At 43.3% G+C, this 16,058-nt stretch overlaps 1 protein-coding gene across 5 annotated transcripts in view; it reads left to right on the top strand.

The window, feature by feature from the left end:
* LOC126293451 (uncharacterized) overlaps window positions 1–16,058 on the top strand; it is a 693,872-nt gene that overhangs the window by 467,180 nt on the left and 210,634 nt on the right. For all 5 annotated transcript variants that reach the window (XM_049986686.1, XM_049986685.1, XM_049986684.1 and 2 more), the window contains one exon: window positions 14,701–14,823. In XM_049986686.1, coding sequence (XP_049842643.1) covers window positions 14,701–14,823 — 123 coding nt within the window. The remainder of the gene's footprint in view (window positions 1–14,700; window positions 14,824–16,058) is intronic.

Genomic DNA, 16,058 nt, shown 5'->3' with positions numbered 1-16,058 from the left:
CAAATTCAGTATAAAATCTGACAGGGATTCCATCGGGGCCTGGAGTTTTGTTCAATTTTAACTATGTTACCTGTTTCTCAATACTTATTTCATTCGTCTTTTCAGTGTCCAGGGGATTAATTTGGTTCAATTCTTCTGGGTACATAATATTTTGAATAGGAACCCACGTCGAGAAACGTACCGTTTCCGTTCTACACTCATGCTCATAAATTAAGGATAATTGCAAATGTGGTGCCACACAACGTGGCACTACGCAGAACTGGCGCTAATAGCGTAGGCACATAGGGAACACACACGACACAGATATGTAAGTCCACAGTATTGGTGATAAGTTGAGAAAACCGTCCCGAAACACATGTGCTACAAAACGCCAATTTTAGCTGCGCTTGTACCCCGACATCAACTATGGATATCTTCACCATGCTCGCGTACACAGGCCGCACAACGGGTTGACATACTCTGGATCAGGTGGTCGAGCAGCTGCTGGGGTATAGCCTCCCATTCTTGCACCAGTGCGTGTCGGAGCTCCTGAAGTGTCGTAGGGGTTTGAAGACGTGCAGCGATACGTCGACCGAGAGCATCCCAGAAGTGCTCGATGGGGTTTAGGTCTGGAGAACAGGCAGGCCACTCCATTCGCCTGATATCTTCTGTTTCAAGGTACTCCTCCACGATGGCAGCTCGGTGGGGCCGTGCGTTATGATCCGAGGCAGGTGGGACCCACTGCACCCCTGAAAAGGCGGACATACTGCTGCAAAATGACGTCCCGATACACCTGACCTGTTACAGTTCCTCTGTCAAAGACATGCAGGGGTGTACGTGCACCAATCATAATCCCACCCCACACCATCAAACCACGACCTCCAATCAGGTCCCTTTCAAGGACATGAAGGGGTTGATATCTGGTTCCTGGTTCACGCCAGATGAAAACCCGGCGAGAATCACTGTTCCGACTATACCTGAACTCGTCAGTGAACATAACCTGGGACCACTGTTCCAATGACCATGTACTGTGTTCTTGACACCAGGCTTTACGGGCTCTCCTGTGACCAGGGGTCAGTGGAATGCACCTTGCAGGTCTCCGGGCGAGTAAACCGCGTCTGTTCAGTCGTCTGCAGACAGTGTGTCTGGAGACAACTGTTCCAGTGGCTGCGGTAAGGTCCCGAGCAAGGCTACCTGCAGTACTCCGTGGCCGTCTGCGGTCACTGATGGTGAGACATCGGTCTTCTTGTGGTGTTGTACACTGTGGACGTCCCGTACTGTAGCGCCTGGACACGTTTCCTGTCTGCTGGAATCGTTGCCATAATCTTGAGATCACACTTTGTGGCACAAGGAGGGCCCGTGCTAAGACCTGCTTTGTTTGACCAGCCTCCAGTCGCCCTAGTATTCTACCCCTCATAACGTCATCAATATCTGTTCTTTGAGCCATTTTCAGCACACAGTCACCATTAGCACCTCCGAAAACGTCTGCACACTTACTCGCTGCACCGTACTCTGACATCCAGCAACACACCTCTGCTTGTGTGGACTGCTGCCAGCGCCACCGTGCGGCGACCGCAGGTCAAATGCACCGCATGGCCATACCCCGAGGTGATTTAAATCCGCAAACCGCCCAGCAAAGCGTTGTTTCACCATGTATCCGCGTTATCCTTAATTTATGAGCGTGAGTGTAGTATGAACTGCCCCCCACCCCCCCTACAAGTCGTAGAAGCTTGTGATGGGAATTTCGGTGCACCCCGTATACGTATATTGATTATGGCATTTTTTAATACAGAAGTGGATTTAAATGTACTTAAGATATTCTTCGAGAGTATTTTTCAGGGTGAAATACTTTTATCGAAAAAAGCGCGCAGTATACAGGGTGTCCCATTTATCTTGACCACCCTAAATAACTTCTTGTCCAGCTGCAAATTACAAAATGTTTCAAGCAAATGTTCTTCAGCCGTCAGGGGGGCAACAATCTGCGTGATTGCCTTCGTTGTAGCTTTCTTTTTTACAAAGCTATGAAGAGTGGTATGACTTTTTTAAATTGCACCCTGTATTTTTTTATTCGGTAAATGCATTTTCTTTCCTAAAGACTTATTCAAAAATATATCGCAGTGTACCATTCAGTGAAACACAACAATATTAATTACAAAACACAGCACAGACTTTGAGCCCGGGATAAGAAACTCGTCCATTTGCTGGAGTTGTCAGAAAACAAATTAAAACCAAGTAAAGAAATAACACAAAATTCATCTGGCCCTCCTGTACCATCTCCCAGGAGCAGCATAAAATTAAAGAATCATTTGCTGCTTCCAGTGTTGCCTGCTGAAGAGACTTTCCTGCATGTCCTCTGGAGTTGTTGGAATATCGTGATAGACAACGTCTGTAATGCATCCACAAAGAGAAAAGTCCAGAAGATTTAAATCAGAAGCAACTGTTCCTCTCGACCAATCCATCTGGCAGGATACATTCGGTTCAGAACACGAAGTGCATGCAATGCAATATGTGCTGGACATCAATCGTGTTGAGGCCACATAAGCATTCTGGTTCTTAGCGGCATTTCATCCAGAAGAGGAGGAAGAAATCGTCTGAGGAAGTTGGCATACGCTGTGCCGTTTAGACTACTATTGGTGAAATGAGGGACAATAATTGTAGTACCAAGCACCCCACACTAGACGTTAACTGTCCATTGACGCTGATGTTCCACCTGTCTAAGCCATCGTGGGTCGTCGCTGGACAAATAATGCATGTTCCTTGTATATACCTGTCCTTTGTTTGAGAAGGAACATTCATCGGTAAATAGAACATTGGAGAAGAAGTTCGGGTTGGCGAGGATTCGCTGCTCTGCCCACTGACAGAACTGTACACGACTCTGGAAATCCTTCTGGTGCAATTCTTGATGTAAGTGTATCATGGTAAGGATGGAACCGGTGACGTGTAAGAATGTGATCTACACTGGTTTTAGGAATGCCAATCTCGTGTTCAAGCAGTAGTGTGCTCACAAGTGTATTCGTAGCAACGGAAGCGAGAACCGTAACTACGGCAGCTTCGTCTGTGTTGGTGCTACGACGATTGCGCTGCCGTGGGTTGAAACTTCCCGTTTCCTGAAGCGTCGCAACAAGACGCGCAAACATCCGTCGAGAAGGTGGGTTCTTGTCAGGATATCGCTCTGTGTACAGTTTCATTGCCTGCGTAGCATTTCGCCTACCTTCAACAACAACAGTAAGAGAAACGTTATGTCCATGCAGTTTGTTGGAAGGGCAGCCTTTACCATATGCCTACTCTATAGTGATGGGGACCTCCAGTGAAGTGTAAACTAACCACTCAATTTCAATGAACTGGTACTTCACACTCTTCACAGATAGCACACACCACACTTTTTTCTAGTTCACTCACCCTCTTCCCCTCTCCCACTACCACTACATCGGCGCTACGTCACTCATTCTCCCTTCACTTCAGTCCTCCCTCTACTGCCTGTCGACGAATCGCGCGGTGAAATACACTTAGAACAACAGTTGCACTTTGCTTTCCCATCACCTAAAACGGCGATGAAACCCCAAATTTCACTACGCGATCGCGATTTGCTAGCCATTGTATAAGCGTGAACAGACACAAAAACTGCTTTCCGAATAAAATAAAGAGGGATTTTACCTGAAATCGTACCAATGATTACAGGTGACAGTTTACGTCTTGAATTTAGACGGTTATTATTCTCAACAAAATAAAATCTACAGGAAAACTTCTGAATAATTACTTAACGTAGGTATATAGACTTTGTGACAGTGGTAAACATGCTCATTCTATTTTGGATTAAATTTTAAAAGGAACATAAAATTGCACTGCATTTCGTTGGTAGCCCTAGTTTTCAGTCCATGAATACAACAAATAAGGTTTCACTTGGCAGATAAAGACTTTTTTTTTTGGCGCTTCATTAGAAAACGTGTAGCAAGATTAACGTAACACCGTCTTTATATGTGACAAACTTCCCTGTTTATCGTTCCTTTGTCCCATTCGACCACGCTCTAAGTTAACTCGGACGCTGTAAGACGTAAAACGTTGCGTGCACGTTACTGCATAGTTCGGCCATCTGTTGGTAAAATTATGAAGTATTACGAAGCTTTATTGTACGAGCGAGGCGAAGCGAGCGTAACCGCCGCTGAGCGGCGAACTGGGCAACTTCGCCAGGCTTCCGTAATTCATGAATGAACTACTTCATTTGAACGCTCCCCGGCAAAGAGTGAAATGAATGCAGTAGTTCGTGGGAATGAACGAGTTCGACCCATTTCTACTACTCTACACAACAGTATTTAAAACGACTGGCCGAGCGGTTCTAGGCGCTACAGTCTGGAACCGCGCAACCGCTACGGTCCCAGGTTCGAATCCTGCCTCGGGTATGGGTGTGTGTGATGTCCTTAGGTTAGTTAGATTTAACTAGTTCTATGTTCTAGGGGACTGATGACCACAACAGTTAAGTACCATAGTGCTCAGAGCCATTTTAAAACGACTGAACTACTGTACTAAATCTACCTGTACATAAGAAAACAGTATTGTAATTACTGTTCTGCTAACTTACATTCCCCATAGGTGAGTAGCATTTCTACCTTCTCTTTATTGATGAATATTCTACTCACACAATTCTTCAACTGACGATGGTTGACGGAATGACGGGTGTGCATTCTACTTTTGTCGACATTTGTCCTCTGTCAACGTCAGCACGTGGATGTGTTCCATTACCTCGAGTACCTGCACTAAGCGCTGGGAGCGTCAACGTCAGTGTTGTGTTATCTAATTAATAACGTTGTGTTTCAGTGAATGCTACACTGTGATACATTTTTGAATAGGTCTTTAGGAGAGGAAATGAATTACCGAATAAAAAATACGGGGTGCCATTTAAAAAAGTCATTCCGCTGTTCATATCTTCGTAAAAAAAACAAAGCTACAACGAAAGCAGTCATGCTGATTGATGTTCCCCTCACGTCTAAAGAACATTTGCATGAAACATTTTGTAATTTGCAATCTGGACAAACAGTTATTTAGGATGATCAAGATAAATGGGACACCCTGTAAAAAATTTGATTAGTTTTGGCTTCTTTTGACGTGTTCTCTTTGTCACCATTTAATATTTGTATGTGTGTATTATAAAGTTTTAACATTCTGCTGTTCCTGGTAGTAACCGCTTCTCTGGTTTCTGGAGCCTGAGTCTCAAGAGGGAAAAGTTTGGTCGGAGCCGTTAACTGGACATTTACTCTATCTCGATTGTTGTCAGAATCTGCCGTTTATTGCCGGCTACCAAAGATATTTAGTCTTTAAATCAGTCAGTAAACAGCATAGCTGTTAGTTTACCAGGGGCGTTAGCCAAGTGCAAAGTGACAAGCCTATGTAAGGGAAGTAGTGTGTAGTAGTTAATCTCTTCTAACACGTTGTGGGCTTCAGAATACGTTGGGTTTGATCCGTCGTGCCTGTGATAATTTGAAGCGTCATTATGAATGACGATATTCCTATAGAGGTCAAGTGTCTTATAACCGCAATGAGATACGTGGCGAGCAAGGTAAGTCCAAAAACGAGTTCCTAATGTTGCATTTACAATGTTATGACCATCTCGAGAAGCAAGCGAAAACGCTCTGCCGGCCACGGTGGTCTAGCGGTTCTAGGCGCTCAGTCCGGAACCGCGCGACTGCTACGTTCGCAGCTTCGAACCCTGCCTCGGGCATGGATGTGTGTGATGTCCTTAGGTTAGTTAGGTTTAAGTAGTTCTAAGTTCTAGGGGACTTATGACCACAGCAGTTGAGTCTCATAGTGCTCAGAGCCATTTGAACCATTTGAAAACGCTGTCCACGCTATCAGTTTGTTTTGTGGATATTCCCGAAAGAAATGTTGCCTGGTAGTAAAAATATACAATTTCATAAAGATACGTATTACGATGAATATCGGCGATAACAAAATTGGGTAACATTTTTTTTCCACACCACGCAGCCAACTGGAAAATTTCTGCTGGTTAGTACTTGCGAAATCTATGTTCTCATCGTTATTATTCCCTGAAGATCTTCGCGGTGACAACTACGGAACACTACATGTGAGAGGGATATGTCAGTATGTGCGTTACGATATCGAATTTTTCTACGCTATTTTTGCAGCACCTTTTGAGTTTCCGTTAATTCATGTCATTTTCTATGCAGGTGTATGAAGACGACAGTGCCTTCCTAGACCAAGTGCTGACGCGTTTGTTGTTCTGTTACATTAACCTCCTAGTAGTACTTGTAGCTAATAATAAGAACGGATGTAGGGACAACCGTGAAATTCGCAGCTATAGTGCTAGAAGTAAAAATAATTCGTAAATACGTAATGCGCTCTTCCTGAAGGTTCAGAATGGAGTTACATATTCTAGCGCAAAAGTGCATCACAGGTAGATATGTCAGAAGAATGAAATACTCCAAATCTTTCAAACGAAATTAAAATAATGCCTTATTAGATACGCCTTCTTTAATTTATCAGGCCGGCCGCTGTGGCCGAGCGGTTCTAGGGGCTTCAGTCCGGAATCGCGCTGTTGCTACGGTCGCAGGTTCGAATCCTGCCTCTGGCGTGGATGTATGTGACGTCCTTAAGTTAGTTACGTTTAAGTAGTTCTAAGTCTAGGGGACTGATGATCTCAGATGTTAAGTCGCATAGTGCTCCGAGCCAGTTTTTAATTTATCAGTGTATTTGTATTCGGGTATCTAAATTCTAGTTAACGCTAACATTCATCCGTAAAATTTTTTAACTTCACCTACGGGTAGGAGGTAGTTAACAGTTTTTTGTGTGAAGTAGCAAATGCTAGCCGTTTCTGTTAGTGTTGTTTAATTTGACTCGTTCCACATGTCTTAAGCCTCATTTTCATGTCTCACACCGTGTGTGGCTCAATGAATGCTGCCCGCAGGTAGAAGCTCCAATTGCAGATTATGCTAGAAAATCTAACAGGCGAATGAATTATTGATGCTACACAAAGGCGAGAAACGCCATCATATTCTTATTTTCCAGATGGAGTCATATTGATTCCACGTTTGTTATTGGGTTTCATGTGTCTGTAACATTCATTCATCCATCCATCGTGTTCGGTAGAGCTCATCAAGAAGGCGAAAGTTCCAGTGTAGACCGAATCAGTTAATGTATTCAGAAAAGATAAGAAAATAATGTGTATTCAGTGCTAACGGCAAACTTGTCATTTTCTGACAGCTAAATTGCAGCGAATACGTTAGATAGAAAGCTGCTGTCTCCTCTGCAATACTGTACAACTGCTGTTTATCTGCTATTAGTAGCTTAATATTACTTGATTGCACTTGTATCTTTCAAAAAAAGTGAGCCCTATTTATAGTAGATTAGTACTTGTCGCAGAGTGTTAATGAACACTGCTACTTATCATGTAGCTAAAGTGCGCGTCATTTACGACAGCGGCCGAGTTTAGGTTCGTTCTGCGCATCTTACGTCACAAAACACTGTCAGCCAATGAACAGAGAACGATGTTGCCAGAGCTCTGCTGCAGTGCAGAGCACGGACGAGTGTCTTCAGTTTTAGAAACGTTCAGTCATAAATAAAGTAATTGAACAAAAGCAAAGTCTTGATAGCAGACTTTCTTTTATAGGAAGTTTGGAAAAAGCGTTCTTTGTACCAATTGCTTCATATTCTATTAATTAATTAAACCAAACAAGCAATAAGCCTCCTAATTCAGGCGATAGCAGGGAAAGGTGTTTGTATCATTCTCACAAACCGCTTTTTCGCAATAAAGAACAACGTTAATTGTTTATTTCCTATTGTACTTCGACGAAACGTGTGTAATTCATAGTCACACCAACGGTGTTTGTCGCTATTTTGCTTTTGATTTTAAAGTTCTCCTGCAGGACTAGCGAATGGCGAGCTGCGTTAGCGTAATGGTTACAGTGTTTGGCTGCTGAGCGAAAGGTTCAGAGTTCAAACCTTGTTTGGTGTTTAGTATTTTCTTCATTTAAAAACAATATCGTTTGAAGTGTTTTACTTCATGAATTTTATTCGTTTGAATGTAGTTTTTTGAAATTTCTAGTGGCAACTAAGATCGACCATACGGAAAGTATACGCTATTGACTTTTACCTCTGCAAACTCTTCCAAATTTCGTGTAATGGTTTACTACATCTAATGCTGCACAATAATTGCGTTGAACATCGAAACAAAATTAAGTCATTTTGGGGGGGAAGGTATCAGTCAAGAAGATGTGTAAAAATCAAATTTTTGGGCCAAATAGTTTTTGTGAAATCGAATGATAAGTGTGTGAAAGCAGTCGGAACACCATGTGTCTGCACAGGCGAGCAGTGCAGTGATAACAAAATCGCGCACAGCGCGGAATGCGGGGAGCTCGTCTCTGTAGCAGCGAAAGGGTTAATGCGGCCGTGGTGGCTTTACTTCATAAGCTGAGCGCTCCCCCCTAAACCTAAGTTTGCGAACTATACTATACTATGGCGCTGCTTCTCTTGGCGCGTACAACTGGCAACGCAGCAATCTCCCGCGCCTGGGAAAGCATGCGCGAACCGCCAAGAGAAAAGAATTGAACTATAACAGATCATTCCAATCTCCGAATCTAGATGTTCAGCTAATTTGTAGAAAGAGTGCCTAATGAGCTGTGTTTTTCTTTTATTTTTTTGAATTCCCTATTTAATGCTTGATTTTACACTGGAGTTATTGAATATCTCTGACCAGAGTATAAGGTACCCTCAAAAAGAAAAGAGCCAAAAGTCGTAACATGTAAACTGTTGAATGGAGTCGTATGCGATTGCCCGTGGTCCACGGAAGAAGATGTGGTTCCTTAAGAGTGCTGAGGCGCCAAACTTTCGTTAGAGACTCACGGGCGCATACCCACGTGACTGACTGTCCGTTGCACTCGCAGCGCATTATCAATGCCATTGTCAACCGGGTGGATGCCCTCGTTATTGAATAGCGGCGAGTAGCAGGCTTTCCCCAGGGGTCGCGTGAGCTGTGGGATTGCAACAGAAGTGCGTTTGTGCCATTATTCGACGAATTTCGAAATTTTTTGTGACCCGCAACAGCATTAAAACGCTAGCTCATGCACAGGATGCACTGATCGTGACCGGGCCAAATATGTCACGAAATAAGCGTCAAACGAAAAAACTACAAAGAACGAAACTCGTTTAGCTTGAAGGGGGAAACCAGATGGCGCTATGGTTGGCCCGCTAGATGGCGCTGCCATAGGTCAAACGGATATCAACTGCGCTTTTATTAAAATAGAAACCCCCATTTTTATTACATATTCGTGTAGTATGTAAAGAAATATGAATGTTTTAGTTGGACCACTTTTTTCGCTTTGTCGTAGATGCTGTTGTAAATAGTAACAAACATATGGCTCACAATTTTAGATGAACAGTTGGTAAGAGGTAGGTTTTTTAAATTAAAATACAGAACGTAGGTACGTTTGAACATTTTATTTCGGTTGTTCCAATGTGATACATGCACCTTTGCCAACTTATCATTTCTGAGAACGCATGCTGTTACAGCGTGATTACCTGTAAATACTACATTAATGCAGTAAATGTTCAAAATGATGTCCGTCAAACTCGATGCATTTGGCAATACGTGTACCGACATTCCTCTCAACAGCGAGTAGTTCGCCTTCGTAATGTTCGCACATGCATTGAGAATGCGCTGACGCATGTTGTCAGGCGTTGTTGGTGGATCACGATAGCAAATATCCTTCAACTTTCCCCACAGGAAGAAATCCAGGGACGTCAGATTCGGTGAAAGCGCTTCGACAATCAGTCCACCTGTCATGAAATGTGCTTTTCAATACCGCTTCAACCGCACGCGAGCTATGTGCCGGACATCCATCATGTTGGAAGTACATCGCCATTCTGTCATGCAGTGAAACATCTTATAGTAACATCGGTAAAACATTACGTAGGAAATCAGCATATATTGCACCATTTACATTGCCATCGATAAAATGGGGACCAATTATCCTTCCTCCCATAATGCCGCACCATACAGTAACCCGCCAAGGTCGCTGGTGTTCCACTTGTCGCAGTCATCGTGGATTTTCCGTTGCCCAATAGTGCATATTATGCCGGTTTACGTTAACGCTGCTGGTGAATGACGCTTCGTCGCTAAATGGAACGCGTGAAAATAATCTGTCATCGTCCCGTTGGCCATTTTGATCACAATAGCCATACATCAACTCGATATCGACCATTTCCACAATTCCTAAACGGTCCATTTTAACACGGGTAATGTATCACGAAGCAAATACCGTCCGCACTGGAGGAATGTTATGTGATACCACGTACTTATACCTTTGTCATTATTACAGCGCCATCTATGATAAACCGAAAAAAGTGGTCCAACTAAAACATTCATATTTCTTTACGTAGTACACGAATATATAATACAAAATGGGGGTTCCTATTTAAGAAAACGCTGTTGATATCCGTTTGACTTGCGGCAGCGCCATCTAGCGGGCCAAGAATAGCGCCATCTGGTTTCCCCCTTCAAGCTAGACGAGTTTCGTTATTTGTAGTTTTTTCGTTTGACGCTTATTTCGTGAGATATTTGGCCCGGTCATTATCAATGGACCACCCTGTAGTCAGGTTGTGTGGTGTAATCGATAGGATAATAGCTTCACATGCAAGAAGTTGTGGATTCGAACCCTGTCGTGTCCAGCGAAGCGTTTTTAAAAATCTTTATTGGAATGATTTTGATGATCATTTTATTCAATTAATTGATTTAAATAGTTTTTATGTTCATTGGTTTGTCACATCATTTTAATCATAATATCGGCTTCTTCATTTGCTCTCATTTTTCGTGGAATCATTCGTTGTCCACTTAAAATCTTTTATCATGTCTTTAATTAATTTTATGTATTAATTTCAGTTTAATTTCTTTTGTTTTATCTCCCTCTCTTTACGTCCAAATTATTGCGTCCGTTGTCCGCAGCTCCTGGTCTTACGGTAGCGTTCTCGTCCCGCACACGGGGTTCCTGGGTTCGATTCCCGGCGGGGTCAGGGATTTTCTCTGCCTCGTGATGACTGGGTGTTGTGTGATGTCCTTAGGTTAGTTAGGTTTAAATAATTCTAAGTTCTAGGGGACTGATGACCATAGATGTTAAGTCCCATAGTGCTCAGAGCTATTTGAACCAAATTTACAATTTAGAGGCATCTCAGTTGGTGGAAGAACAGCCCCCAATTTGCCGATGGCACCGTGCTGCTAGCAAGCAACTAACGTGAAGTTGCTGACCTACCAACAAAAGTAAAGAACGATAGTCTATTATATGGATTAGATATCAGCCTCAGCAGGTCCAAACTCGTCATAACTGATCGAAGAACACAGGTGGATTAAATGAACTGCAAGTCGTAGATTCTTTCATCATCTTGTATCAAGCATCTACGACAGGGGAGATCTGGAGGAGACGAGATAAGAAGACGGATCACGCCAGCGTGAGTGGCTACGCAGTAGCCCACTAAGATCTGGCGGAACAGAACGATAACGAAGAAGTACAAAGAGTCGGCTTGTTCAAGCACTCGCGTTTCACGTCATCTTGCACACTTGCGTTACGTGGACCCTTAAGGCCAGACAAGTAACGTGTTGATGCGTTTGAGTTTTGGTGCTGGCGCACCATACTGCCCATGGAATGAACGGAAAGAACAACTAATGTAAATGATAATTAATTGAACCCCTCAGCTGCCGAAAGGTGTTGTTGACATACCTTGATGGGGACAGCTGAAAATGTGTGCCCCGACCGGGACTCGAAGCCGGGATCTCCTGCTTACATATCAGACGCTCTATCCATCTAAGCCACCGTGGACTATTAGGAATATTACTTATGTAGATTGTGGACAGTTGGGAATGTGGGTCTGACGGGAAGCGTGCAAAGGATAAGTCCCTGCAGTCGCGCTATTCATCTGTGTCCTCGGTGGCTGAGATGGACAGAGCGTCTGCCATGTAAGCAGGAGATCCCGGGTTCTAGTCCCGGTTGGGGCACACATTTTTAGCTGTCCCCATCAAGGAATGTCAACAACACCTGTCGGCAGCCAAGGATTTCAATTAATTATCATTTATTCTAGAAAAGCTGCACGGTCATCAATGGTATCTGTTCTTCCGAGAACAGTTACTTTCTTCATACAAACAACTAATGTCTCCATTATTAAGTAACTCAGAATCTCTAGGTTCCTTTGTTCTCGTGTCAACTAAAGAAACTCTAGTTCTCGTGCCATATTGTAAAAAGCTGTGGAGAAAATCTAGAAACATTAATCATGGAAGGAAAAATCCAGGTGGAGATAAGTGAGCAGGTGCATCAACCAAACCGTGAAGACCTCCAGTCTATCTCTTTAGCAAGTTTTAAGACGGTGGTCCCAACCTTACTGAGACCATTACCCTGCAGTGTCATCAAATATACTGGTGTCCAAAATTTAAGCAACAAACTGCTACGCAACTGGCCATTAAAATTGCTACACCACGAAGATGACGTGCTGTAGACGTGAAATTTAACCGACAGGAAGAAGATGCTGTGATATGCAAATGATTAGCTTTTCAGAGCATTCACACAAGGTTGGCGCCGGTGGCGATACATACAACGTGCTGACGCGAGGAAAGTTTCCTACCGACTTCTCATACACAAACAGCAGTTGACCGTCGTTGCCTGGTGAAACGTTGTTGTGATGCCTCGTGGAGGAGAAATGCGTACCATCACGTTTCCGACTTTGATAAAGGTTAGATTGTAGCCTATCGGGATTGCGGTTTATCGTATCGCGGCATTGTTGCTCGCGTTGGTAGAGATCCAATGACTGTTAGCAGAATATGGAATCGGTGGGTTCAGGAGGGTAATACGGAACGCCGTGCTGGATCCCAATGGCCTCGTATCACTAGCAGTCGAGATGACAGGCATCTTATCCGCACGGCTGTAACGGATCGTGCAGCCACGTCTCGATCCCTGTGTAAACAGATGGGGACTTCCATGTGCACGAACAGTTTGACGACGTTTGCAGCAGCACGGACTATCAGCTCGGAGACCGTGACTGCGGTTACCCTTGACGGTGCATCACAGACAGGTACGCCTGCGATGGTTTACTCAACGACGAACCTGGGTGCACGAATGGCAAAACATTATGTTTTCGGATGAATCCAGGTTCTATTTACAGCATCATGATGGTCGAATCCGTGTTTGGCGACATCGCGGTGAACGCACATTGGAAGCGTGTCTTCTTCATCGCCATACTGGCGTATCACCCGGCGTGATGGTACGGGGTGCCATTGGTTACACGTCTCCGTCACCTCTTGTCGCATTGACGGCACGTTGAACAGTGGACGTTACACTTCAGATGTGTTACGACCCGTGTCTCTACCCTTCATTCGATCCCTGCGAAACCGTACATTTCAGCAGGATAATGCACGACCGCATGTTGCAGGTCCTGTAGGGGCCTTTCTGAATACAGAAAATGTTCGACTGCTGCCTTGGCCAGCACATTCTCCAGATCTCTCACCAATTGAAAACGTCTGGTCAATGGTGGCCGAGCGACTGGCTCGTCACAATACGCCAGTTACTACTCTTGATGAACTGTGGTATCGTGTTGAAGCTGCATGGGCAGCTGTACCTGTACACGCCATCCGAGTCCTGTTTGACTCAATGTCCAGGCGTATCAAGGCCAGAGGTAGTTGTTCTGGGTACTAATTTCTCAGGATCTATGCACCCAAACTGCGTGAAAATGTAATCACATGTCATTTGTAGTATAATAAATTTGTCCAATGAAAACCCGTTTGATTTTTAATGGGTTGCAGTGTGCAAGTTTAGCAATGGAGAGGAGTGCAGCACGTGTCTATCCTCATTGTGAATAGTTAGCTCTCTTATCTGAGAAGAAGTTGTGGGTAGCACAATCTCCCCCCCCCCCCCCCAAACACACACAAACTGTCATTCATTTTCATAATTTTAAAAATAAATGTGTTCCAAGAAAAGTCTTTCATTCTACAGCTTAGCTATGTGCTAAAGTTGGTGATAATGTGAGGGAGGGGCCGGGGTACTAGTTAATATCTAATTGCAGTCTGGGGTAATGGTCTAAGAAAGACTGGGAACCACCGTTACAGGTGGGCTTCCACATTTTCTTCTTCAGCTGATGACCTTTCATAGATTCTTGTTAGCTATCGGTTATCGTCCATTCGTTGGACGTGCCCATACCAAAATGGCTCGTTTTCCTTACCATATTTTATTTGCAATGTTTTGTGTGCTTCTTCAATTTGTTGTGAAAGTCACGCCCAAAAATTTAAATATGTAGACATCTTTAGTCTTACAGAATCCTACGTCCAGAACTTATTGGTCATCCTCATTTACTAACGTGTATTCCGTCTTTTTCGTGTTTGTTGTTCGGCCCCATTTTGAGTATTCTTCGTGCAGTTTCCTGAATATGTAAATAACTATAAAGTCAGTCCGTCCATATTAGCAGAAAATTTGTAAAAATAAGACCGTAACGTGACAACCCAAGTGCGTTTCAAAAACAGATGTACTTTCAATCGAAGCGAAAACCGATTTTAGAAATGGAAACCCAGCGAATCGATACTGAAGTGTTTACATGACCAACGAGAAGCGGTTATGGGAATCGGCTTATGAAATCCGGGTTTGGGAGCCCGATCAAACGTAGTGATTATATGTCAATGTTTTCAGGAAACATTTTTCTCTACATTTCGTGTGCTTACAAGGCCATTTTGACTGTGTGTTGCAGTACCAGCAGATGACTACGACAGAGTCACTCCTGGCGAGACTGAATCTGATGCCAAAGCCAGTGGGACATTGCAACAAAGAGGGCAGTATGCAGGAACCAAAGGAAGAAGACGAGAAGAATGAGGTGAGTCACAGAACCATGAGATGGAAGTTTTATTGATAATTTATATTGTTCTTTTAAATATCGACTCAGTAATCTGATGTAGTTTGTTTAGTAGGAGAATGCATGTAGTTTCTGCTAGGAGGTCTAAGCAAGCAGTTCATTTGAAATGAAGTGCGTTCATTACTATGCCTCTACACCTTTTGTCATTGGAATTTGAGGCGATAGCTAGAATTAAAGACTTACAACTCAGGTACTGTACTGCACGAGAACATTGCTTCCTTTCCGTAACATCCGTGTCAATAAAGGGCGTGACTTCAGTCCCTTGCGGAAGGAAGTTGTTTTCGTTATCTAGAGGCAGTGATAGCGCCTCTCGCGGTAAAAGCACGAACTAGCAGAAGCTGTTTACTGCGATACGCTTTTATCTGGCTGTGAGCGGGTATTCGAAATCGAAAAGAGGCGAATCAGGTCGCTGATAATATTTGTTTGCATCAGTATTATTATTTGGAATGTAGATACTGGTGAAAGATTTGTAGCGTAATCTGAGGTCTAGGTTATGTTGAAATGTATCAGCTTTACTATGAGTTAGTGGATCCAACGAATGAGTAGCAGCTTTGGTACTTACTAAAGAATTCATTAAGCAGCGAGTGAACAGAAGTACCGCGGTAACGCACGTTTCACATTTGAATCTTACAGGGAATTGCAGGATTATATTTCTTGTGGCGCATACTTAAGAACTTTTGCGATTACGACTCTGCCTTAGTTTCGTATTGGGCGAAATTTATAGTATGCTGACAGAGACACATAAAAGCAAAATTGACAGACTATCTAGCTTACAGGACCAATGATTCCATCCTGGAAAGGAATGTGTTGGGGAGGATTAACAATAGAAGGATTGGGAATTAGGATCTATCTAGAAGGACCAACATGTCATTTTGATGGGTGCAGTTTTGTTTGCCTTCTTAAAAATAGTAAACTAATTTGGATATACTGTATATACCAATTTTTTCATAGTATTTATACAGTTTACCAGGATATAGTTTTCCGTTTTTTCTGAGGAATTACACGGTACAGTGAACATTTTATGCCACATAATTGATCCAAATGTATGTGATAACAAAATGTGAAATGGGTTACCTCCCTTGACAGAAACATGTTTTTTTGACATAAAATTTTGAATATCACAATATGTGGTACAGCAAACATTTATAAGCTGATTTCACTCATTCAGAGCCACCTGCTGCACAGTGGTACACACA

Source organism: Schistocerca gregaria, chromosome 10 (assembly GCF_023897955.1).
Source record: "Schistocerca gregaria isolate iqSchGreg1 chromosome 10, iqSchGreg1.2, whole genome shotgun sequence".
NCBI lineage: Eukaryota > Metazoa > Arthropoda > Insecta > Orthoptera > Acrididae > Schistocerca > Schistocerca gregaria.
The sequence above is the reverse complement of the archived record's forward strand: the minus strand, read 5'-3'. Positions and strand labels throughout refer to the sequence as shown.